The sequence below is a fragment of the Barbus barbus genome, assembly GCF_936440315.1.
Source record: "Barbus barbus genome assembly, chromosome: 16".
In the NCBI taxonomy this organism is placed as follows: Eukaryota; Metazoa; Chordata; class Actinopteri; order Cypriniformes; family Cyprinidae; genus Barbus; species Barbus barbus.
Window position 1 is genome coordinate 11826223 of NC_136744.1, and position 26790 is coordinate 11853012.

Sequence of the window (26790 nt, forward strand, 5' to 3'; positions counted from 1 at the left end):
GAAGTTTTAACGTTTTGAGTACTTTATTGCAAATTTACAAATATTACAAATGGCTCACATATAAGATGTAAAATAATGACTATAAATAATGTTTTCTAGTCAATGACTCAAAATCATCTGAGATGATCATTCTGGATAATTAATTCACATTTTCAAAATTCAAGCATTCACTTTCGCAATGAAAATAAAATTGCATTGAAGTATAAAAAGCAATCTAGCATTCATCATGAAATACTGGACTTGTCCATTTGTAATGCATGCAGTCAGCATGTTCACTATCAGATTGAACACACAAATGGATATTAAGGACCTCGGGTCACAAATACATTAGCTCCTGTTTATGTTCACCTCATTTTATTCCTGAGCAGGGAAAGTTCATTTAATGTAAAGGCCTCATGCTATTGAACTTCTCCATGATCAGATATAGTATCAAACAGACATGCTTCTCCTAATCATTAAGAGGTTACCAGAAAAAATCATTTAATCTGATCATTCTTATAGTCTCAAAGAGTAAGATCCGTAATTTTCTATTTGCTAGAATAAACATGACTGTTGGAATTTGTGTTAGTTACACAAGTTACTGTTATGGGAAGTGTGCAAGCTCATTTTCTCAAAGTCTATGCAAGTACAAGTTCTGATATTTTTACCCTCAATAGCCAAAAATGGAGTATTGCATTGAAGTAGGAGCAAAGAAGCCACACTGTTGGCAAACACTAGCCATGTCCTAACCCACAATTCATCCTCACAACTCTAAGGTTCTTGCGTAATTCTGGAGTGCATGTGTAATTAAAAAAGTCACAGGCACAGCCTTGTGAAATGTAAACAATTCTCTGAATATCTTTTGTCTACAACAGCCAGACTCCAACTCTATTCTACGATCACTGGACTGGAATGAGTTTGCGATGCAGTTCATCTGTAAGCTCCACAGAGCCCAGGTACTGTACATCACTGTGAAAACACTTACTGGGCAGAGAAAAGCCAGATCTGATTCCTGACTGGTCAGAGTATCTGCCGATCATTAAAGTGCAAGAATATATGGTCACTATTTGAACTAATGATCATGTTTATATGATCAAGGGCAACTTCCTTATTGGTCATGAGAGAACAGTGCCTGCTTCAGCGATACAGTCTGTTAAATGGGGCATGTCAGCATTCACGCTGAGGTTCTGAGGGACGTGTCTGGAGGACTGTCTTTGAGCAGCTTTGTTCTCCTTCCACTGCCGTAAACTCATGAAATAGTCTTGTGCTGAGAGTCTCTCCATTTTCTGTGCTCTCACCAGGTCAGATGGACAGATAGTGTTACAAAAGGCACGACACAGGATCCTGTGATACAGAAAGAGCCAAGAGTTAATTACACCGTACCATCATGACAAGATAAAATGTTCTGTCCATTTGTGCTACACTGTCAGATTTTCCTACCTCCCATTAAAACAGTAGGTAGTACAATTCGATAACGAAAAATGCTACCTGTTAAATTATGATTTATTTATGTCTACACCTACCACAAGCCTACCCTTACAGTAATGCAAATACAGTAATTATGTGTTATATTCGCGGTGGGATACAGCTACCAGAAACCAACAATAAATAATTTTTTCTACCTATTAGATTGTGTTTTATTAAACTCTACACCTACCACAACCCTAAACCTATCCCTTACAGTAATACAGATGCATTAAATATTGTTGTTCAGCGTGAGAAAAAGGACGAAATATTGATGTGCGCATGCGCAGTAAGCCCCGGTAGGAAAATCTGACGGGTAGGATAAAATGTCAGGACACTGGCTCAACATCGTGATATCTATCAGCCATCGGCGATTGACGATGGCTATCGGCCCAACCCTGATAGATCCTATCTACTTGAATTGGAAACAACTGAAAACTAGTTAGTCATGGATTTCAATAACAGTTCTTAAATAACAGTGTAAATAATGTTGCTAATGTTGCTTCTTTAGCTATATTGTACATGTAGGTTCTTTCCTTCACTGTGACCTCACTATGACCTTAAAGGTTATATTGATAAGCACTTCTCATTAGAATTATGGAAAGATGGTTGGCACATGTTAACGAAGGTCTTACGGGTTTGGAACGACATGAGGGTGAGTAATTAATGACAGAATTTTCATTTCTGGGTGAACTATCCCTCTGAAGTCACCCAAACTCAGAGCAGATGCACATATGTAGCCACTCTGAGAACCCTACAAACACTGGCAGATCATGATATGCTCACGTCTGAAAACAGTGCCATGCTTCACTCGGAAACATGCAGCACATACATTTATTAAGTGTTTGATGCCCAGTTTTTTTCTATAGCCATGTAAAGAATCAGCAAGTGTATGATGCCTAAAATCTGTTCGGATTTTAAAAGTCATGTAGGGTATTCCAGCCTTTAACATGCCAACTTGGTAGTCAGGTCACTGGATTTTGAAACAGCGCTACATTTACATACACCCTCATAATGCGATTATAATGGGATTTTGGCAATATCGCAATTAAACTTTACTTCACATAAACATAATACTTCGATCAAACTAATGCGATTAAGCTCATAATTGTTGAAACCATAATCACATTAAATGATGTGGCGTACGCCAATTTGAATAAATATAGCTGCAAGCAGTGATGGCGGGCTCAAGCCATCAGTGCAACTGCCACCCCAGGGCATCAAGAAAACGGTGTACAGCGAGCACATGCATTTACAGTAATCCTCTGACAGTCTGGTTTTAAGGGATACAGGAATTAAAGGGTTAATCCAAACCATCAAGACTGTGAAAAACTGTTAATTTAATAAATTGCCACGGCAACACTGTTCAAGATATCCAAAATCTGTTCGCAATTTAAGTTCCTCAATGTTTTGGCATCATGTAGACAAAGTTTGGTTTGTATAGTATAATTCTCCTCTGAGGAGTATGCATTAATTCACAGCCTGATTTCCCATGATTTTGACATTCAAGCAAAAATAGCCGACTTCCTGTTGGTCGTAGCTTATGAGTGTAAATTAAAAAGTTGTCCGGCTTGATGACAACAATGTATGTACCAAGTTTGGTGACTGTAGCTAACACCAACCCCCCAAGTTTTGTCAAAAGGTTGCGCTATTGAATGCCTCACTATCATTAATACTGATATGTGTGTTGAGTTTCATGAAATTCTGCCTCAAAATCACCGGAAAAGAATATTGAAGTTTGACACGGTGCCATGGCAACAGTATTTTAGAATCAATATTCCCTCAACAGTGTTGTGACATTATTCTGATGAAGTTTTTTAAGCAACGTTTTTGACCTCATTAAGGCCCCCCAAAAGCCCTGGATAGTCGAGAAAAAAATTTAATAAAAAAAGCCTTACTGGCTTGGGCCCTAATAATAATAATAATAATAATAATCCTTAGAAAAACAATAGGGCCCTGCGCCTTAGTGGCTTGAGCCCTAATAAACAGGCATATGAACACCTTAATTACATTATTACTGCACTGACTAAAGTGAGCATATTCTTGGATGTACACAGATGCTATGTGTTGTTTACATTTCATGAATGAACTCACTGACATTGTTCTAAAGTTTTCCCTTCACTAAGAATCGCTAAATGAAGCGATGAGAAGAAAGGGGTGCAGCATAGGGCAAACTTCTAGCACATCTCTAGTACATTTTTCAATTTGATTCTGGTGTTGGGTGTGCAAATAATGGCGGTGAAATAACCATGTGTCTTTGTGACTAATCAGAATAATTGCATGTAAACGGAAGTGAAGAGGTTCGCTTGTGACATGTAAACGTCTTAATAATAATCATATTATTATTTAAAAGTAGTCAGTGTTACAGTCCGTTTCTGTGACTGGTAGGTAAATGAGCTGATTCAGATATGCATGTAATACCTAGGTAGCAGGGCCAGGACTGTGGTAAGTCCACATACTAGGTAGTAAAGCGGCTCTGACATCATTTTTGTCTCAATGCCCAAGGGGTTTGTGGGAGAATTGCATGTCACACACGCAAGGCTGAACAACAGAACAAAGGCATAATAGAACAAGGCACTGAAGAGCAGCAATGCAGTATGTATCCATGTCTGAAAAAACAAACAAAAAAAACATAAGACCAGCATTAGCAAAAGATACAGAGGCAGTTACCCATAAATAAAGACATTAAATATCCTGGTATGGTATGCAGTGGTGGCTCGTCGGGAGAGGCAAAATTTTGAGGTGAAAATGGGAGGAGGACGACGATTTAATGTTAATAAAATTCACAATTAATTTCAGTTCATGACTCAAAATGTGTATTTTTTGTTTGTAATTTCACAGCTGTAATATCATAGAATGCTACTGAAGTTGGAAAGCTCCACTTTTCTATCGCGAAACGTGAATGTGCCGAATATGCTGATGTAATTACAACTGATAAGTGATAGAGAAGGGGAGGGGGAGGAGATGGTCCTCACTGCAGAACACAAGATCCAGGGGGCGTGGTTGGATCTAGATCCAACTCCTCCCACCTTCCATATACCTGAACCTACCCGTCTCCACTCCTTGATCCCTAAACCCACCCATCTCCACCCCTAAACCTACCAATCTCCACCCCCTAGATGTGGATCCAACCCCGCCCCCTGGATCTTTGTTCTGCAGTGAGGGGCTACTGAGGGGGAGACTGGGGGAGCGCTGAGCTTTCATGCCTCTGTTGTTAAAAAAAAATAGCCAGTCAGCATCAAGCATTCACTTTCAGCGCTGTATGAGTCCTTTTCTTTACGTTTTCTGACTAAAAGCAACCAAAAAGCCATTTTAAAATGGTTAAGCAAATACGTTAATAATATTAATCGGCAAGGATCCCCAGACCAATCAGTGTGCCTCCTGTTTTAAAACCCATGAGCCGCCACTGATGGTATGCACATTTTGTGACAAGAATAACTCATTACTGTGGTGTTTTTGTTGTTGTTGCAATTTGTCTGTCTGCACTAAATGATGATGTGACATCATGTATACAGCCAATCAAATGATATGTGATCTTTAATGTACAGTTTTGTGAATTAAAGAATACAGACGCAGCCAGATCATTTCCATAATGACAAGCGCAATCTACCAAGAGCAGAGCAAATTAGCGCCTGCTTTGAGACACATTTAAATAATGGGGCAAATACCAGTAATTTGACAAGAACAAACGTTAGTAAATCGCTTTGCGTCATTCATTTTAATACTCTCCTCCCAGAAATGTTGCGTCTGAAAAGGAAACTCCTACAAATGCATATTCCATAAGGTCAGGTGCAAAAATAACTGTGTCCACAGCTTTTCGTGCACACCTGCAAGTCTTTAGTAAATAATGCCAAAAAACGGTTTGTGCTTTTACTTTAAATATCGCACAGCATTATAGATGAGAAACAAAATAGCACTGAGTAACTGTGATTGGCTCACCACTGTGCGACTCTCTATGAGCTGATGCAGGAGGATGATGAGGAGAGCGGAGCCATTGATTGGAGAGCCAAAGGTAAATACCCCTATATCAGACCCTGCATATGCCTTCAAAACAAAAAAACAATATAAATTGTTAAATGTGAGCACTACTCTGACAATTAAACATTATTATACTCAGTAAAGTGAAGTGAATTTTAGAATGACTTACAAAGTAAGGTATGAAGAAACACACTAGGCTTTGGTAAAACGCATCGAGAATATTCATCCAGAATGTTGACGGAAGATAGGCCTGAAAATCAAGCATCACATAACTACACATAAGCCATCACTATGTTCATAACATGTACAACACACTGCAAACACAATGGAATGGAGTGTGAGACAGGATGTCCACCTGCGAGTTTTGTCCAGACTTGTAGAGATCAGGCAGGTCTAGAATGATCTCACCGGACACATCTTTGTCCAGCACGCCGAATATGATTGGAGGGACGGAAGTGAAGAGTAGGTTGAAGAAGATTAAAACCCATGAGTTGGTCATTGTGCTGCCTGAAAATCCACAGAAAAACTGGTACCAGAACAAAAGGTTCACGTACATCTACATGAGAAGAGAAAAGAAGAGGAACAAGTCAGGACCACACTGATTCAGAAGATAAGGCTGCATGAGGAACTGTGTAAATGTGTGTATTACTCACCACATTCTTGTAGAAGAAATAGAGGATCATGTTAGCCAAACGAGCATAACACCAATGACCGTGCACCAAAATGAGCTTTCTCAGGAACTTAAATCTTGAGATAGCAAAGTCACTGGACATCACCGCCTATATATGGAAAAGAGAATCTGTTTTATCAGATGAACTACAAGGTTTTAACTATAAAGAGAAATTGGAGGTGAAAAATAAATACAAAAATAATATTTTTCCAACTGAACAGCCCGTGAAATGTTGTCAGTCCAGTTTTATCCAGATTAATTCACCCTGATTAATTGCAAGCCAAGGTAGTAAATTCTTAATTGCTGAAATTTGCCCAACCATAGTTTCTGCTTGTACTGTACCTGCATGCCCTCCTGGCCTGAGATGCCGATGCCAACATCTGCCATTTGAATCATACTGACATCATTGGCTCCATCACCTGAATATAAGCAACACACATTTCAGTTTGAACAACATTCTGCACTGACATTCAAACATACACTTTCATCAGACCTTTCACTGCCCTTACCTATAGCCAGGGTCATGACCTTCAGCTTGTCTCTGACGAGCCGCACCACTTGGCTCTTCTGCAGAGGAGTGGATCTGCAGCATATGACTGAGCGACAGCAGCATGTGAGCTCCATGAACGACCCCTGTAGCTCCTTCTGCAGAGCGTAGTCCAGCGTACGGCCGTCAATGACCAACACACAGTCAGAGCTATCATCTTCAGATACGCCTTCCTTTGTGACCTCTCTGATCTCATGTTGTAACTCATGAACTCGAGCCTCACATGTCTCCTGAGGGATAAAACACACACAGAAAAGTAATTTAGATTCCAGTTATAAATACACACATTTCAACATAAAAGACATATGTGTTAACTTATGGGTGTCTCTGCCTTTGTTTTTGTTATATTTTTCTAGGTTGGTTTTAATTGGATTAATTACACGTGCAAATTAACGGGAATCACAAAAACCAGAAGAGACAGAAAAAGTCTTTCTGATCCACCTAGTTTTTTACATTTGGCAGAAGCTTTTATGCAAAACGACTTACATTGAAGTGCACTTTTTTTTTTTTTATTAGTTCACAAATTCCCTGAGAATCAAACCTATAATCTTGCCACTCTTAGCATCATGCTCTACTGTTTGAGCTACAGTAATATGTAGATGTTTAGGAAACAAGAACAGATAGTCTAATATGAAGAGAAAAAACTTATTTTGCAATTTTACAGTCTAGTGTGGTTTAGCTTACTACATATTATACACAAAATATTACATTTACAGAAAAAAATATTTAAATACTTGATAAATCATTTAAATTTATACATTTATATGTACAATTGTTATCTCACAATTAGATTAGGATTAAGATAAGGAATGTAAACGGCGTGTATCGGAGGCGTCAAGCCCACGTGCCCCCTCAGATTTTTGGAGTAACCCCAGAGTGCACCCTGGACGATGGGGCGGGGCGACACGTGTCGCTCCGCCCACCCCCAATTTCATTGCTTTATAATACAGCAGAGCTTATTGGTTTTATGAATGATCTACGCTGTTTGGCTGTACTATATAAATATTAAGTGCTAACAACAGTGATTTCAGTTAGAATTAATTAACAAATGTGTGTTTTTTATTTTTTTATTTATGACGAATTAAGATTAAGTTCCTTTCAAACGCTTGGTGGTGGCATCTCTGAGTACTTTGTTCAGGCAGAACAGAGCTGTGTAATATGAGCGGCTCACAAATTAAGTCTGGGGAACAGTAGGCTACACAAAGTAGTCATTGAGCAGTTTTAGCTGGGCGATGTTGATAAAAATGATCCACTATTTGAGATTTAGCTGTTTTGTAATCAGAATCAGAATCAGAATGAGCTTTACTGGCCAGGTATGTCTACACATACGAGGAATTTGTTTTAGTGACGGAAGCTCCACAGTGCAACAGAATGACAGCGACAAGACAAGACAGATAATAAAAACAAAAATATACTAATATACAATATAGACAATGTACAAAATAGCAAAAAACACAATATATAATATACAGTTATGATATGTGCATAACTGTACATACATAATTGTCTATATTATATATTGTGCTTTTTGCTATTTTGTACATTGTCTATTTTGTATAGGCCTATTTGTATATTATTCTTTGTCCATATTCATTATTTTAGGATCGGTGGATAAGCACAAACTTAGCAAATGATGATAATTCACTGTAGTTTAAACCTTTATTTAATTAACCTTTAATTAATTAACAATATTTTATTATTATTTTTTTGCACATAGGCCTATTTTAAATGTTTTTGTTTATTAAAACAGCTGTTATTAAATCTGACCAATTAAATTGCACAGATTTCCATCTCTGAGTGATTTAATATTCAATAGTTATGCAGGTCTATATGGCTACAATGATCGAGTGTTAATGAATCTAAATTCATCCCGTACACAGATTAGAACAGGCACACACAATGAGGGCGTGGATACATGAATAATTTGATTTTTAATATCTGATGTTACGTGGACACTTATTTAGCCTACTATAATATAGGAACCTTCGAAAATAGTAAGAGAATCAATATAGGCTCAAATATTTTATTAAGATATAAACAAGGAAACATTGAGCTTGACATGAAAACAGACGCAGCTTGCCACATTTTTTGAGATGTCTAGCCACATCTGGCAACTAAAAGTTTTATTTAGTTTTTTATTGTCGGTTGTAAACAGACCACTATCGTCAACAGCTGCATTGAATGGCCAGCACTATCAGGGAGTATATTGTCTTTTATCTTCTGTCCATTGTCTTATATTATCTTCACTCTCCTTCCTCCACCACGTCTACTTACCTTGCTATCACAATTGGCCATCAATATGTGGTCTGTAGGTCTGAGGAGTTTGCAAGCAAAAGCAATATTAATAGCCGTCTCTTGTTTGTCCCCAGTGAGGACCCATACTTTAATCCCAGCTTCTTGCAGAGCCTCAATGGTCTCAGGCACTTCTTCCTGCAGGCGGTCTACTATACCTGTCGCCCCTGGAAGCCAAGACACAATTAGGCTACGACAACCAACACAAAATAAAATTTCCAGACAATTTACTTTTGTTTTCACTGTTTTAGCATCTCACCCAGTAATCTGAGATTAGCTTCCAGTCTCTCGGCAGATTCGAGCAGAAGCTCTTCTCTGTTTTCAATGCTAGTTTCTGCATACTCGTGTCTCTTCAGCCAGGCTTTGTATTCCTGCTCTTCCAATACCTGTCAATCATATGCCGACAATTTGTTTCAAGACTCAACCTCCATGCAGAGGCAGCTCAGTGCTGTGTACAAATAGAAGGTAATAAATGTCGCAAATAAGGGAAGTGAGAGATAAAGACTTACTTTTTTTGCAACACAGAGAGTGCGCAGTCCCTCTCTTGCATACTGGTCCAGGTGTCTCTGCGTCCGTTCCATGTTTTCCCTAGAGAAACCATCTTCATCTGCACCCCACATCCACACACAGTCAAAACAAAGACATGGGTTTATAGGGTTCAACACTGCTGTGACAACAAGCATCCAAATTACAACATTAAGGGCTGCACAATTAAACACTCAATTGCCTAAGGCTATGAATTCCAGGTAATAATGTTGTAAAAAATTTTTAGTTTTTGCACAGACTGATCGTTTTAATTCATAAGATATCATCAGGAGGCACATGTATTAATTTGGTTTTCCTGTATCTGTTTTCCCTGTATCTGACTGGCAAAGTGACGGCACCCATTGACTTGCATATTATGAATCACCAGGGACCATCATCTTTAATGTTCTACTTAAGACAGTCACCTACATCTCAGATGGCCTCAGGGCGAGTAAATTAACAGCAAATTTTCATTTTTTCCTATCCCTTTTACTGAAATTAAAACAAAATGACATTATGGACCTGTGTGATTCTTAAACTTTCAAAGACTATAATATAATTTATATAAATTCACAGTTTGCAAACTGAAACGGCAACACTCGGTTCTGTCTGTAATCTACTAAACATACAGTACTTCACACACTTGAGGGGATCATGACTCAGTCGTTTTAACATTTGATTCTTTTCAGAGGTCTCAAGGCACGGTCACATTGCAGACACTTTGATTAAATTTCATAGGCAAAGAATTTCCAATTGCGCAGATTCCTTTTGAGATTGAACTTTTGAACTGCATTTTGGTGAACAATGGTTAAATTTGACCGCACCCTTAGGGTACTTCACTCATTTGAACCAACAGAAAGATGCCTTTTTAAATCCTTAATGTCTACGCAGAAGTAATATGAGATGTTACAAAAATATCTGCAATAGGGGAAAGAAAAATAGTACCTTAATAATTAATTATTATTAACAACAAACTTCCACAGGGATAGTTCAGTAAAAAAATTAATTCTGTCATCATTTACTCACCCTCAAGTTGTTCAAAACCTGTATTAATTGATTTTTTCTGCAGTTTCTGGTCCCCATTGACTTCTGTAGTATATTTTTCCATACATACTAGAAAGTCAGTGGAGACAAGCAACTGCTTGATGGTTACCCATATTCTTCAAAATTTCTTCTCTTACATTCCACAAAAGAAATTCATACTAGTTTGGAACAACTTGAGGGTGAGTAAATGATCACTTAAAGGGTAACTAAACCCCTGGTCAGAGCCTAACTCCACCCACTCTGGCAATATTTGAAAAATGCTGGAAAAGTGGGCAGAGCCCAGCGGAGACAGAGGGGACGAGGTGAGCTTGTGTAGGGGCGTGGTTAGTAAGTGCCATCATACGTCACAGGGGTGGGTATACAACATCCAATAGGAAAATTCAACTTCTCTGTGAATTCTGTGGTCAAGAAAAATAAACTATTTTGCATCTTTTTTTCCATTGTATTTACTCAAGATTATTTTGGAAGGATTTGGAATTCTATATTAAGAGAAAAATGGAGTGTATGATAGAAATTTGAATGTTTGATGTACTTTTTTATACAGAAAATTAATATTTGAATTGTAAAGAACAACATATTATACATTTGTTTATTTTGTTAGAAAAATTCCATATACATAAGAAGAAGTGGGCTCAATGTAAACCAAATTTTGCACATTTTATAAATGACTTTAAATTATATGTAATTCTTGGAACAAACAAAAAAGCATTGAAAACATGTAATTTTCTTCCTTTATTTTTTCTCTTTCTTTTTTCTGTCTCTCTGGCAGCTAATGTTAATTTGATTATGTGAATGTGTAATACCTCTTGTTCTTGTGGCATTGAATCAAAGCATTTAAAAAAAACACAATTCAACTGCAGTAGCCCCCGTTCAACCTGAAGAGGGCAGCACTCCGACGTTACTACACCATATATTGTAGAATTAAAACACTTTATAACCAAATGTCAAAACATTTACTCGAATCAATGCACAGCACTAATAAAGACACAGTCCTACAGATCATTTACTCAAAAAAGTTGTTTTAGTTACCCTTTAATGAATTTTAAAGTTTAAAGCGATAGTTTTTCCAAAAAAATGAAATTTGTAATAATTTATTTACCCTCATGTTGTGGATAAATTTTTGGATAAACTATTCCTTTAATTTTAAAATTGTTATGTCATTTTGCTTTTGAAGTAAATCTATCTTGCTTTAAGAATGTTGTGTTTATCAATTAACTAAGTCCAAAAACTGACTGTACAATCTCTAAAGCAATTGCATTGTTTGGGACAGTGTGAACCAACCTTAATAAACGTTAAAAGACGTCATCTCACATACCTGCTTCAGCCAGCTCCATAATGACATTATCAGCTCCTTTAGTGTAAACGACCACCTCTCCAGTGAGCGGATGGCGCACCACCACAGACATCCTCTTGCGGGCAGAATGAAATGGCAGTACATGAAGCAGCGGGATGGAGAGCGGTCCAGTGCCTGGAAGAGCCACAAGGATTTGCTCTGGGGACCGGCCCAGCAGAATACACCCATAGGCTTTCGCTGCTTGCACCAATGCCGCCTCATCCGGGCTCTCCGCCTCGTACAGCAACTCTTCTGCCTCATCTTCATCATCGCTCCCTGACTCATCAGCAGAGTTATCTTTGACCTTCTTTATGTCGTCCACTTCCTTGCTCCACACCCCACTGGACAGCGCTGGAGTGACAGGGGTGGTTGGGGTGTTTGAAGTGGTGCCAGAGGGTGTGTTGGGTGACTGTAGGGTTGTGATGAGTGTTTGCGGGCTGTTGTTAGGGAAGTAAGAAGCCGAACGACCCCGGGTGAAGAGTTTCTTGGTTAGGCTGAGAGGAGTGTCTGTATTTTGACTAGGCGATGAGGGAAAGCGAGGCAGACTCAGCTTCTGAAACATAGCCTTCATGTCCTCTAGAGAGCGCAGGGGTGTGCGAACTATGGGCATCTGAACCTGATATTACAAATTAATATTAAAATCACATATACACAATACATATAAATGCCCACAAAACACAGCAATAAGAAAAGATAGTAATTTAATTTCTGCCAAGACCGAACTGTTTCAAGTTTAATTCAGTTTGACTGCCAGCCTAAAAACTGATTGGCCCACTTGCTAAGGCCAGTCTATTCCTGCAAGGTGACATCCAATGAATAATGTTCAGTGAAACATCCATTAAAAACTGGCACAGATTAAGATAAATATTGAAATTTTGAGAATCTACATCAGATTGTTCTGCAAATTTAATTGTGATTCTAATAAAAGGAAAACCACTCGGTTTCCCCTGCATATTTAATCATTTTTTACAGCATATTTATTGTGAATGAAATGCTTAATAGTAAAACATAGTAAAAAACAAACAAATAACTGGACATTTTAAAAGTATGGTCACATTTACCGCTGTTTTATCAGTTAGCACGGGAGAAATGTAGTCATTTCAAATCCACGTGAACTGGAATTTGAAATGAGAGCAAAAGATTTCCCCACACAGTGGTTGGACATGCAGATTTGCAGTGTTGACTATAAAACTGCTTGGTTTGAAAGTGACTTTATTGTGAGTGGTACTTCATGCATCCCTACACTATTGACAATAGACAATGGATCTGCTTTTCTGTAATGCATCTCTTTTGCCCTCAATTTGCCTCCTTACCGAAATTTTGCTAAGTGACCACACATTCAGTTCATACAATTCATACAATTTTTTTTCCATATAAAATGCTTGTATCAGAACACTTGTTAAAAACAAAAACAAAATGATGGCAATACATGACACTTGTGATGTCACCTGAAAGTGTCACAGCCTGTAGCACCAGAGCTTTATGAATGAATTGAAAGAAGCTTTCCTGAGAGGGTTTTACCATGCAAACTTGTAGTTTAATTGCACAGAAGTCTGTAAAAATACCAATTAAAGCATCACTGTATTATTAAAAATAATTCATACCACATGTCTTGGCTGAGTGGGTGAGGAAACTACTACAGTGTTGCAGACAGTGAGGGCGAGAAAGAAGTCGAGTATGTGAGAGATTTCAGCAGCTTGCTGTCGGAGAGGGGGATGCATGGGTGAAGACAGTTTGTTCAGCTTCGCCTGAAGCTGAGGGTCTGGAACGACAGCACACTCCTAGATGACAATTGACAAAATGACACAACGTCATATCCGTGACAATAAATACTTGAGGTGTGTGTTACTGTAGAAAATGAATAGATAACTAATACGGGCAATAAAGTAATAAAGTCATGGAAAAATACACATGTACAGTAAATATTAAAGATAAGTCTGTTATTGTCTCACCATGGTGCCACTGAAGGCTCCGGGTGTGTGTCTGCGGAGTGTGTCGTGGTGGACTGAGTGTGTGTCAGACTCTGCAGTGAGGGTATTGAGGGATACTGAACTCCGGTTGCAGCTGAGCGATTTACAGCTCAGTGACTTCCTGCTAGTGCGTGACCTCAGGGTGAGAGAGTGATCTGCATCGCCACAGCCCTGCTCCTCATACTGTTCCAGAAAAATCGCTGAAGAGTAACAAGTAAACATGATCAAAAGCAGGGGACTATCCAACGTTCAATCATTATAACACAATCAATATCTTATATAAACAGCACAAGTTATTAAGAGGGACTGTTTCAAACACCCTAAATATCATGAAGGTAGCTCAAACTGAATAAATACCCATTTATACTTTGATAAATGGTAAAGTTAATTAGTAATAGTAGCTAGTAAAAGGTAGTAAGATAGATAATATAAAGTCAAAACTAAATAATTTTATTCAAAACGGAACAATTTTAATATTTTAAGGATTAATGTGGGGGTTAAAATTTTATTTAAATGGTTTAACATAAGGCCAATTTTCATCAGTTTATGAATATGTTAAGTTACCATAAGCATGTTATGTTTGACAACTTTAAAGAACATTTTTGTAAAATAAATGTAGAACTCTAGCACTCTCTATTCTAATTCTATTCTTTAAAAAAACTTGCCCCTTTTAGACTAGCATTTACTAACTGCTTGTTTTCTTTAAAAAAAAAAAAAACCAAAAAACTAACACTAGCTTCTCTATTCTTTTTGTATTCTATCTATTTGTTTTCTTTTTATTTATTATAAAATTAACAAAAAGCAAAAAAAGGCATCTAACACGAGCTTGCTCTCTTTTCTTTTTATTTATAATATAATAAAAATAAAAACCTCGCTATGTGTACTGCGTTAGGCTAACTGAGACTTGTCATTGCACTTGCATATCATTGCTTTTTTGTTGATTTTGATTGCTTCCATTGTCCTCATTTGTAAGTCACTTTGGATAAAAGTGTCTGCTAAATGACTAAATGTAAATGTAAAATCTCTTAAGGCCATAAATCAACTGTATTTTTAACCACTATTGAGATCAAAAGTAAGCCAGTCAATCAATTTAACATTTCAATTGAAAGTTTCAACTCGTATCCTTATGAATGGCATGCCAATCTGGTTTATTTTGAAGGCTGTTGTGAAGTAAACTGACTGTTCTCATGGTGTGGGTACTCAGTTCCTGCAACAGTGCAGCGGCGGAACAGCATGCGGTTCTCTGTGAGGGTTCCCGTCTTGTCAGAGAACAGGTACTGGATCTGTCCAAGATCTTCTGTGATGTTCAACGCTCTGCACTGCACTCCTGTGTCCAGTACTGGGTTATACAGATCCAAATCATTCTGAATAAAATAAATCTGTCCCAACTTCACAATCTCTATCGACACATAGAGGGAGATGGGAATCAGTACCTGCAACAAAGAGAAAATGAGTAGCACCGCAATGTCAGATATTTTAGGTATTTACTTTAATCAGCTTCATTACTCCAGTCTTTAGTGTCACATGGTCCTTCAGAAATCATTCTAGTATGCTGCTTAAGAAACCTTTTTTTGTTATTATCAATGTTGAAAACAGCTTTTGCTGCTTAATAATTATGTGAAAACCATCATACAATACCAAGATTTTTTTTTCCAACGCAAATTCAGCATTGCCAAGACAGAAATAAATGGCATTGTAATATAAATTGAAATAGAAAACAGTTTAAAAATGCAAACACATTTCACAATATTACTGTTTCTTTTCTGTATATTTAATTACATAAACACAGCCTTGGTGAACAAAAGAGACCTTATTCCAACCTTTTGACCGGTACATGTATGTGTTTGTGTAGATATCAAATGTTTCCGCTCACTATCACTCACCTGCAGAACAATGATCATAGTCCAGAACATGTAAAAGGCAGCGAGAGCAGGGTGCGTGTCATCAGGGATCATATAAATGGGATTCTGTAGTCCACTCAACCAAAAACCATGACCTGTAGATCACAATCACATTTTCACTAAACCCACAAAAACAACATTAACTTAGTACTTAAAAGTTTAAATCCTGTCACAAGTATGTCAATGACCGTAATACTAACCTACAGCAGCAATAACGCACATGAGCAACAGTAAAGCGACACACCAGAGGACGTCCATATTGAGTCTGCGCTCCAGTTTACTTCGTTTGTAGCGTGGCCCACTGTTATTCTGCATTGCTTTTGTCTCATGACCTGAACACACACACACAAACATTTTTAGTGTTCAATCGAGCTCTTTATGAGACAATGGTTTTGTCATATCTGAAGTGCGAAGAAGTGAAACTGACCTGCATAGACCACAATGCCAATCACAGTCTCTGTGTTCCTCACAGTGCAGCTCCTCAGGAGCAGGTTTTCATTGTGGAGTCCAACCCGCACTTTACCAGGATGCTCCCTGTGCACAAAAACAAAGTCTCAGCTAATTCTTTTGAAGAGATGTTTAATATAGTTAAGTTACAGTTTTTAGCAAAAAATGTAAAAACATGATATAATTCAGCCATACTATTTCTTGCCATGAAAACAGCCACAGCTGGAAGTCACTACCATTTTCATTCAAAAAAAGAGCCTCCAGCCTTTCGTTTATCATTTACAGAAGTTTACTGCTTTACTCACATGAAGCCTCTGAACCGTCTCAAGTCATTGTTGGGATTTTCACACTCAATGTGACTGCTGTAGTTTTCTGGAACAAATTCAGAATCCTAAAGGAAGATCACATCACGTTTTTAAACATACTGTTCAAAGAGGGTTTTCAATAAAGATTTTATGAAAAATCATTTAACAAAGTACAGACTTTCAGCATTTCACAAGACATTTTTCTTCATAATGAAGAAAGATGCCTCAAGAACATTTATTTTAATTCACAAATTCAAAATATAAGTTAAATATCACCACAACTCCAAGTAAATCATAAAATTTAATGCGCAGTTAAAAAGAAAAGCATACAGTCCAACAATAATAAATGAATTCCGCACACTGCTATTGCTTGCAATTCATAAAACGTTTCAGTCACGTGACCTTCACCGGGCATCGTTCAGAATTCAAAAATTCAGAAACACAGAATCATAGATGATGTAAATTAAAGTCATTGTCTATATAAACTTTTTTTTTTCTTTTAAATAACTTAATAGATTTTAACACAAAAAACACTGACCCTTTTTTAGCAAAACCTATTTCACCTCATAAATATATGGAGGGGAAAAAAAGACAATAGTGATGAAGATGAAAATGAAATGGATAGACTGGCCACTCACCTGCTGTGGCAGGTCACGGACCACCTGCCTTTGTTTGAGGTTGGTTTCTCCATCCAGGTTGGCGGTCTCAATGTGACACACTCCGTTAGCATCAGACGAGTGCAGCAGCACCATGTCAGCAGGAATGATCTCATTACAGCAGAGACGGACCAGATCACCGACACACACCTCTGCCCAACGCCGCTCCACATACCGCTTCTGCTTCCTTCAACACAAACACACACACACATACTCTTTTCTTGGGTTCACTATTAAAATTGGATAAACAACAGGATTCAAATGTTGATTTCATTGTCAGTATTTGAGACAATAAATAAGATAATCACATAAGCAAGTCTCTGTAAAAAGAAAGAAAGAAAAAAAGGCACAGTTCAATTTTTTTTCCAAAATATTAATTAATAATGACCATGTTTTATGCACGGTTATGTTACATATATATAGAAATGTGGTTATGTAAATTCCTGATCAGGTTTAATCTGTGATAATGACTGTCTGCCTGAACATAATTCTGCTTAATCCTAATGTTGAATTCTTTTTATTATACAAGATGATCACGAAAGGCAAAAACTATTTGTTGGTTGCCAGGAACAACAAAAGCAAATTTACTATTTAGTGCTCATTAAACAAAAATATTTGACTGCAGACTGATCTATCAGAATACTGTCTTCCTAAGAGCCGTGTATAAATGTGTCTATTATTAGTTAAAACAGCCCTCACAGTATTGATGACACTCAAAACCAGTCTTACAGGTGGTATAACTGAATATTTGCAGAACCATTGTGAAACAAAGCATTCAGTATATACCTGCACCATCCCGCAAGACAAAAACATATAAGTATATACATTTCCAATGATGCTTTGTTTCTGTGCATTGATGTGCCATATGATTAAAGCACAACACACAGATTGAAGCATTACTGCTTTATGCCTACTGAACTAAACACACCAGCCTCAATGCCATAGTAATCAAGCAAACACGAGGCTTCATTGTCACCCACGGCAACAGCTCCATAACAGGAAAACTAATATGACCCCCTGCGGCAAGACAATCACAAGGGAGCCTTTTTAAACTCAGCAGCATTAACAGTTTAGCTACAGCCAAATGTTGGATAATTCAACATTTTGGTACAATATTTGTCAGGTCTTTAGTGCGAGAAGGCAAAATATAAACAGTGTCTTCATACCTGCTATTTACAGACAGTTGACTTTACACTGTATATAGTAGCAACATGCTACGAATACACCCATAACCCTTTAAAAATACATCATCAATTCAATGACAGCATTTGCATATTTATAAGCAGTCACACTTTATTTTAAAGTCCAATTCTTGCTTTTGCCTCTATAAACTCCTACTTGCCTGCTTATTAATAGTTAGTAAGGTAGTTGGTATTGGGTAGGATTAGGGATGTAGAATATGGTCATGCAGAATAAGTGCTTTATATGTACAAATAAACAGCCAATATGTTAATAATAATCATGTTAATACGCAACTAGTTAATAGTGAGAATTGGTCCCTATATTAAAGTGTTACCTTATAAGCTTTTGTCGATTCTGAAAAAAATCACACTATGCAGTCTATGAATCAATTATCTGTAAAAATATGCCATTGTTCTCACACATACACACACACACACACACACGTGATACAAAGAACAAACCTCTGATCAGAGATATTCGCTCAAATTATAAAGACAAACAGTTCGATAATAACTATACGTCAAGCTAACCATTAACTAACAGATACACTAATAAAAAAAAAATGACGCACATGGGTTACAGCACAGGATACAGATTGGAAATAGACACAGAAGCTTGGAAGATTGGAAATGCAAAGCAACATTGTAGCTGCGTCACTTTACCATGCAAATCCAAATGACTGTATTTGGAAAAACACAAATTTATTGGATCTAACACATCCAATGAAGTTATGAAGCCACACCTCTGACTGTCTGAGGAACAAGCCGGTTTTGGGTTCAAGAAACTGTCAAAAGTGAAATATCTGGGGCAAGTCACCTCACAGTTAGGTTAAATAAAACCTTAACTACATAGTAAACATGCTTTTGAAGAACAAAAATGCATGTATATACTGAACACATATGTGCTATGCTATAATACACTGATTATAATCCACAGCAGGTATCAGCTGCCATACCACATATGGTTAAAGTACGAAATGACGTATCCACCTATAGACAGTGTGTGTTATGTGTATTTTGATTCTGACATTCAGAAAGTTTCATATGTTTACCTGTCATAAACATCACATAAGCGGTTATTGACCTTTTGGTCAGACTTCTTCCGACGCTGGTCCTCCCAAAGGTCTTTAACAGCAGTAATGGACATCACGAAGACAATAGGAATGATCGAGATCTCTGGCTGGAAGGCATTTACAATAGGCACAAAGTTCAATGCGCCCAAAAAGACGAAGTATACATTGGCAAAACGATGAAGTTGCTCGAAAAGATTCTTGGGAATGAAAGACAGGAAGGTGTACTTGGTCGTCCGGACCTTATTCCTGCTGTACGACTGCTGTAATTCCTTTATTTCTTCATGTTCAGTCCAACTTGGCATGACAGCCCTTCTGTTTTTGGTCAGACCTTTTGCCATGCCACCTCCTTGATCTTGCTCCAGCTGCTGAATCATTGAAGCCGGACTCTTCCGCTCAGTCTTTAAGAATGGTCCAGCCAATTTAGGCAGATTCTCTATGCCAAGCATGTCCAACAGGTCTCACCATCACTAGTCAAATTCATGTCTCTGATTTCGTCCCAGCCAAGAACAATACAAGCAATATCTGACACCTGAGAAGCGTAATGCTTGTCAAAACAGTAGTGCGTGTGGCTCAGAAACCTGTAATAATCTACAACATATAGACCGGGGCAGCTCCTTATCCAGGAAACACTCCCAGGCATCATAAACAAAATAGACGTAGAGCTTTTTATGACTCAGAAGACAGTTTTTAGACAGGGAAAACTGAGGGCTGGTAAATATGCAACCTGTTTGCAGTGTGACGTTTATCTCGGACAGAGTTATTATCAAGTACAACAATAAAAGTTATTCATCATCTAAGGAGCTCTGGACTTTTGAAGTCAAGATTATTATAATTATTACTATAAAGCTTAATGAGGACTGGATGCAATTACAAGCATTCCTTTATCAAGGCTATTTTTTATTTGCATGTTGTAGACATAAGATTTTTTTAGTGTTTTACAGCTATAGTCAAACATAGATGAAGGGAAAGAAAAGTGTGCTGTGACTTGTTACAAGAAATGAGCACTGGCTATAGGGGGTGGCACTTTTACAACTACATTTGAAGTTTCACATCAAGACACTAGAGTTCATTAAAATATCCCTTCAAGGAAATACTGAAGCATTGTTTTAGAAATAGACCGCTTATCAGCTAATGTCTTTACACGGAAGACTGAAGAAATAACAAAGGAAAATCATTCATTTTAATGGCTAAAATCCTTGTGAGCCTAGAAGGAAGTTTTGCACAATATGGAAATTATGCAATGCTATTTCTTGGAAATTAACTTCTCATCTAGATGGTGCAGTGTTTGGTTAGTGAATCTGTGTCAAGTCAACACTTTTTAATGATAGTAACAGTGAGGAGTTCCACGTTTATGGCAAAAAAAAAAAAAAAATACAGCGGTGCTGGCCAGTTTTAGCACGTTGAATTGGTGTCTGAGCCTGTGGTGAGAGAGATCACTCTGGCTGTTCAGTTTAGCAAACCAGTGCACAGAAAAGAAAGCGAAAGTGATGAAAACAAGTGACAAAGTCAAGAAGCCAAAGACAGCAGTTAAGCTAAACTTAGGGCTTTCTAACACTGGGATCCTTCTAAAGGATATGCAGGTGATACACCGGGCCAGGAACAACACTATGATCCAAATTTCTTTACATTTTTATGCTTTTCTGGTGCTTACCATCTGTCTTTTATAATCGTTACTTGATGGGTTAGATTTTTGGAGAGACTGGATAGACGCAAGTGACATGTACATGGATGGTCATACAGTTATGGCCAAAAATATCGGCACCCTTGGTAAATATGATCAAAGAAGGCTGTGAAAATTAACCTGCATTGTTAATCCTTTTGATCTTTTATTTAAAAAAATTCAAAAAAATCTAACCTTTCACTGGATAATAAGAATTTAAAATGGGGAAATATCATTATAAAATAAATGTTTTTCTCTAATACACATTGGCCACAATTAACGGCACCCTTTTATTCAATACTTTTTGAAACCTCCATTTGCCAGTTTAACAGCTCTAAATGTTCTCCTATAATGCCTGATGAGGTTAGAGAACACCTGACAAGAGATCAGAGACCATTCCTTCATCCAGAATCACTCTAGATCCTTTAGATTCCCAACTCCATGACGGTGCTTTTTCTCTTCAGTTCACCTCACTCATTTTCTACAGGGTTCAGGTCAGAGGAATGGAATGGCCATAGCAGAAGCTTGGTTTTGTGCTCAGTGACCCATTTTTGTGTTGTTTTTGAGGTTTGTGTTTGGATTATTGTCCGGTTGGAAGATCCAAACATGGCCCATTATAAGATTTTTAACAGAGTCAGTCACTTATTGATTTTTTATCTGTTGGTATTTGATAGAATCCATGATGCCATGTGTCTAAACAAGATGTCCAGGACCTCCAGCAGAAATATAGGCCCACAGCATCAAAAATACAGCAGTATATTTCATTGTACACATGGGGTACTTTTTATCCCTGTGTTCACCAAACCCATCTTGAGTGTTTGCTGTTAAAAAGCTAATTTTTTAGTTTAATCTTTTCTTAATTATTGCCCTGATGGTGGAAATGGGAATTTTCACTGCTCTAGCTCTTTTCTTAAAGCCACTTCACTAATTTGTGAAGCTCAATTATCTTTTGCTGCACATCAGAAATATATATTTTTTGGTTTTTCTCATTGTGATGGATGATTAAGGGAATTTGGGCTTTGTTTTCCCTCCTATTTATATTTCTGTGAAGCAGGAAGCCATGGCTGGATAATTTCATGTTCATAATCACCCTGGAGTGCTCAAAATTGTGAATATGAATGGGAATATACTTCTGAAATATTTTACTCATAAGAATTTCTAGGGGTGCCAATAATTTTGTCCAACGTGTATTTGAGAAAAACCTTTATTTCATAATGAGATTTCCCCCCATTTTAAATTGTTATTATCCAATGAAAGGTTAGCTTTTTGTGATTTTTTTTTAAATAAAAGATCAAAAGGATTAACAATGCAGATTAATTTTCACAGCCTTCTTTGATCATATAAAAAAAAAAAAAAAGACAAGCCACTTTTACAGCTCAGCTTAAATAAAGGTCTTTAAAGCTGGTGGGGAAATTTCGGCTAAAAGTTACAGCATGTTTTAGGAGTATAATGAAGTCATTTATTTCAAAAGATGAAGGAAAATTTGTTCCTCATGGTATGACTCTTTTAATATGCCACTGTCACAAGATGCAGAACAAAGCGGAAGCCATTGCATTTTATCCAAAGCCAAAGGCTCAAAGAACAGTGACAGATTAAGAATAGGATAAATGAACTGTTGCCCACAAGCCTGTAACTCAAAGTTGCTGCAGCTATATATATATATATGCACACACACACACACACACACACGCACACATATTTTTTCATGATAAAGCTCATTTCCAAAAAAATAAAATGTACTTGTGGAAAACTTTACAAAATTACAAATGTCACCTCGGTAACTAACTGGAATTAAATAAGTTAAAATACTGAAATTATTGAAGGTAAAACAAAAATTTTAAATAATTAAGTCTTAATAAAAATATAAAAAGATAATGACAAACATTACAAAACAACATCAAATTACTAAAACTATAATTATAACGAAAACTGAAAATATAAAAATAAATGCCAATTTAAAATATGAATAAATGCTGTTATAATGTATAAATAACACTGAATAAAACTTCCAAATAGCCTCATCACTTTCTTTTGAATGGATTGTGGTCAAAGTAACAAAATGAAAAAACAAAAAATCACTGATGGCTGAGTGGTCTCACAGTGTTAAATATTTTAACAAATTATAAATCACTTTGTAACAATTTTCATGGAGCCTTTGCATGCCAGACCGCATTGTGTTACTTTTATCCATCAGTAAAATAGTCATTTTTAATTGCAATGTGAAAAGACAACAAACAGTGGTCTTGCAATCTGTATCATTCTATGGGCCTAATAGTTATTCATCCGCCTGGTAGAACACAAGCTACCCTCACAAGACATTTACCATGAAACAGGACATAATGCAATATAGGGAAAATACAGAGAAATAACCAAATAAAAGTCACTATTTGTATTCCTCAAATCAGACAAGAAAGGAAGTTACAAAACTCACACAAAACACCCACACAGAAACAGAAACAGTGTCACATGATCATGAAAGTCTTATAATCGACCACATCATATAGACAGGGATGAACACATACTGACCCGCTGTAGACATGTGTCAGTGTGTTGTTAATTTTCTTGTCATAGCGGTAACGTCTGTAGTCCTCCATGGCGTCTTTGAAGGCAATGACTGTGAGCACCACCGCTAGTGGGATCATGGTAATCTCCTTCTGAAATGCTTCCACCACTGGGACCCAATTCAGCAACACCAAGAACAGGAAGTACAGATTTGCTGCTCTATTGTCAGAAACCAAATGTGTTAGTAACTCGCAAAAATAAATAAATAAAAAATAACACGCCATCAAATCATTTAGACAATACATGATATATTCAGCTCAATATCTGACCTGTGAAACTGCTGGAACAGATTCATGGGGATGAAGCTGATGAGGGTGTACTTGGTGGTCCGGATGCTGTTGTCTTGAAAGCCCTTAGAGAAGCTGTGGTACTCCGCTTCGTGTGGACTACATCGTGACACCACCACTCTTCTCTTTCCAGTGAACCGCTGAACCAGGGGGTCCTGAGTGTCCAGACTACTCTTAGCAGGAAGTGATGAAGGAGGAGAGTACCAGCCCCTTCTCCTGTCTGTAGATATCAGCTGCAGACATCTGTGACGAACCCAGTAGAGTTGCTCCATGAGGACGAAGAGATCCTGGAGCCAAAGGAGACAAAATGGCGAAATCCCCGTGTACGCTATAAACAGACTTCCTCCTGAACACATAAACACATGTACAAAATTAATATAAATCCGTACAGTAAATTACTTGCAACCTGCCATTTCTTCTCTTTTTGAATCCTGTTGAACTTGTGACAAAGCAAAACATAGAAGTTGTGCCTGCAGCTAATACCATTTACAAGTTAACCTCATACTTCCCTATAACAAGGGAAGAGGAAGAAGTGTTTGACTAGTTTCAAATAAACTCTCTTATATTTTGCATAGACCAAAATACAAGAGGTTTCACTCTGTGGCAGACATACTGCAAGAGTGACGTGACCTTTAAATGAGGAAGGAGAAACATGTCTCCTTAAAACAAAAACAGCTATATAAAAAAAACATTATGCAGATAACAGGTAACCATTGATACATTTTATTTAACTTGTTTTCTAAACAAAATAAGAACAACCAAACAAATAAATGTAAAAAAGCATTCTTCAACCCTGTAAAGCTTAACATATTAAGTAAAAAAAAATATATATATATTTTTTTTCCCTGTTATTTACATGGCCTACAAGTAAGAAGAAATTTTGAATTCTTGTAATGTAAAATGATGAGAACTTTGTAATAGTATAGCTGAGTACTTGCAATAATGTACATGAATATCAGTTGTCGCTCTATGTCCAAATAATATGTCCTCAGTGAGATGATATTTAAATGCTTAGATTTGTGCAGTTTCTGCAGTTTTAATTGTGGGGAGAAAAATATAATAATGACTGTGAGATGTACAAACAAATGTTTCTCAAAAGCTTGCATTTTAAGGGAAAGGAAAAGGGGAATGGGAAGTGGTGTGTGGCCAAGTATGGTGACCCATACTCTGAATTTGTGCTCTGCATTTAACCCATCCAAGTGTACACACAGTAGTGAACATACACCCGGAGCAGTGGGCAGCCAATGCTGCGGCGCCCGGGGAGCAGTTGGGGATTTTGGTGCCTTGCTCAAGGGTCTCACCTCAGTCGTGGTATTGAGGGTGGAGAAAGTGTTGGTTATTCACTCCCCCACCTACAATCCCTGCCAAACCTGAGACTCCAACCACCGACCTTCAGGTTACAAGTCCAACTCTCTATCCATTATGCCCTATTAAGATGATTTTTCTAAAAAAATGTTATGTATAATCAAGTAAACCTAAGTTGAAACCTAAAGTAATTAAAGATTTCACTGTAAAAAAAGACACTTGCACCACAACCTTTCACATACTAAAAGAGTATGAACTGTCATTGAAACTGAACTGAAAGCATGTAGAAAGTTGTGTCAAACAGGTTTTTTTCCAACAAAGTTTCATCACGCTGATTATTTGGGGCCTTAGAAATTTATGTTAAAATCTAACACTGCAGGCTTTATATGGTTTAATGTTAAACTGGCAAAACACTATTAGAAACTCTCACAGGCCTGTGAGAGGACACGCCACTAATTACACATTCATTACTCATCAAATGAGAACATGTTACACGCATGTGGGGTCAGTTGTCACAACTTAACCTGGGCATAAGCTTTTCAAAATAAACAGATTTTAACAGAAAAACAATATTATTATATTATATGAATTAAAACAATTCGTAAAACAGAAAAGTTTTGTATTTAATTTATTCACAGTGATAAATTAGTGTCGGCAAAAAATAAATAAAAATAAAATAAAGCTCAGGTCGCTATTGATTAATTAATAATACAGTGTGCAATACCTGCATTATTAAATGTCATACAAGCTGATGTTGTTTTCATAATCATTCGTTCATAATCATTCGTGTTTGTCTTACAATAATAATATTACTATTTAACATGCGTACAGCAGTGAAGCACGTGCTACTCATAAGACGAAAAAAAAGATCGTGATGAAAATATGCTTTCAATTTTGGTTTTAAAAAGAGAAAAGCTCGTTTTCAAACATCCGGAAACACATTCACAGACACATATAATGCGTGCACAATAGATGTACATGTGACCTCAAGTGAATGCAGGTCAAAAAGAGTGTAAAACCATAAAATGTTTATGTCTTTATAGCCCAGTATGTGCATGCACTTCTTAAAGGACCCAAAAGACTGAGGCGCCTGGATGGGAAACAAGGCAGCGGCCAAAGCATATTTAAGATAACAAAGCCTTAAACTTACCGTCGAGTCATGCACTTGACCACATTTCAGAGTAAGCTCCTGGACAAATCACGCATCAGCTTTTCAATTATTATATTTACCCGTTAAGTTATATGGCTTACAGTGACCTACATCGGAGAACTTTTCCCCTGCATGAGCTCGCCTCGCGCGAGAGGATGCTGATCATCACCCGCAGGAGCTACTAGTTTCTCTTTGCGCAACACTTATTATCACGCTTTGGCAATCGAAATAAAACAGAATTATTTTTATTTGTACGTAAAATGTATATAACCGTAATTAACTACCAGCATTTCCAAAGGATTTTAAGTAAAATATATCATTTCTGAATAGTACATCTTGTAACTAAGACAAAATTTAGTCATTTTGCTTTAAGATATGGGAAAAGTTTGTACAAAATCTGTTTTTTTGAAAAGTTTTAGTTAAATTGTGTAAAAATTAATTTATTTTCAATCTGGATCTAA

At 37.1% G+C, this 26790-nt stretch overlaps 1 protein-coding gene across 2 annotated transcripts; it reads right to left on the reverse strand.

Moving 5' to 3' along the window:
• On the reverse strand, positions 1–26509 carry LOC306882123 (phospholipid-transporting ATPase VD-like). 2 transcript variants are annotated; one of them, XM_079436603.1, is made up of 23 exons: positions 26330–26509; positions 23857–24220; positions 23552–23746; positions 17094–17298; positions 16456–16541; positions 16131–16237; positions 15904–16035; positions 15686–15798; positions 14983–15235; positions 13785–14002; positions 13437–13613; positions 11815–12448; positions 9440–9537; positions 9190–9316; positions 8913–9097; positions 6601–6868; positions 6434–6510; positions 6075–6200; positions 5777–5977; positions 5591–5671; positions 5383–5487; positions 3865–4052; positions 1–1323 (listed from the first exon to the last, which is right to left on the reverse strand). In XM_079436603.1, exons 2-23 carry the CDS (start codon positions 24144–24146, stop codon positions 1095–1097), a joined length of 4095 nt encoding a protein of 1364 aa, XP_079292729.1. In that variant the 5' UTR covers positions 24147–24220; positions 26330–26509; the 3' UTR covers positions 1–1094. The 2 variants fall into 2 exon arrangements, with proteins under 2 accessions (XP_079292729.1, XP_079292730.1); XM_079436604.1 differs by lacking the exons at positions 1–1323; positions 3865–4052; positions 5383–5487 and having other exon boundaries at positions 5660–5693.
• Between the last annotated feature and the right edge of the window lie 281 nt (positions 26510–26790).

Excerpts from the sequence above, each read along its gene's own strand:
- LOC306882123 (XM_079436603.1), bottom strand. The coding sequence starts at position 24,146 with ATGGAGCAACTCTACTGGGTTCGTCACAGATGTCTGCAGCTGATATCT. Across the intron at positions 13,614-13,784 it reads GAGCCTTCAGTGGCACCATG|GAGTGTGCTGTCGTTCCAGA; the intron begins GTGAGACAATAA and ends ATTGTCATCTAG. Across the intron at positions 6,511-6,600 it reads GGTCATGACCCTGGCTATAG|GTGATGGAGCCAATGATGTC; the intron begins GTAAGGGCAGTG and ends GCTTATATTCAG.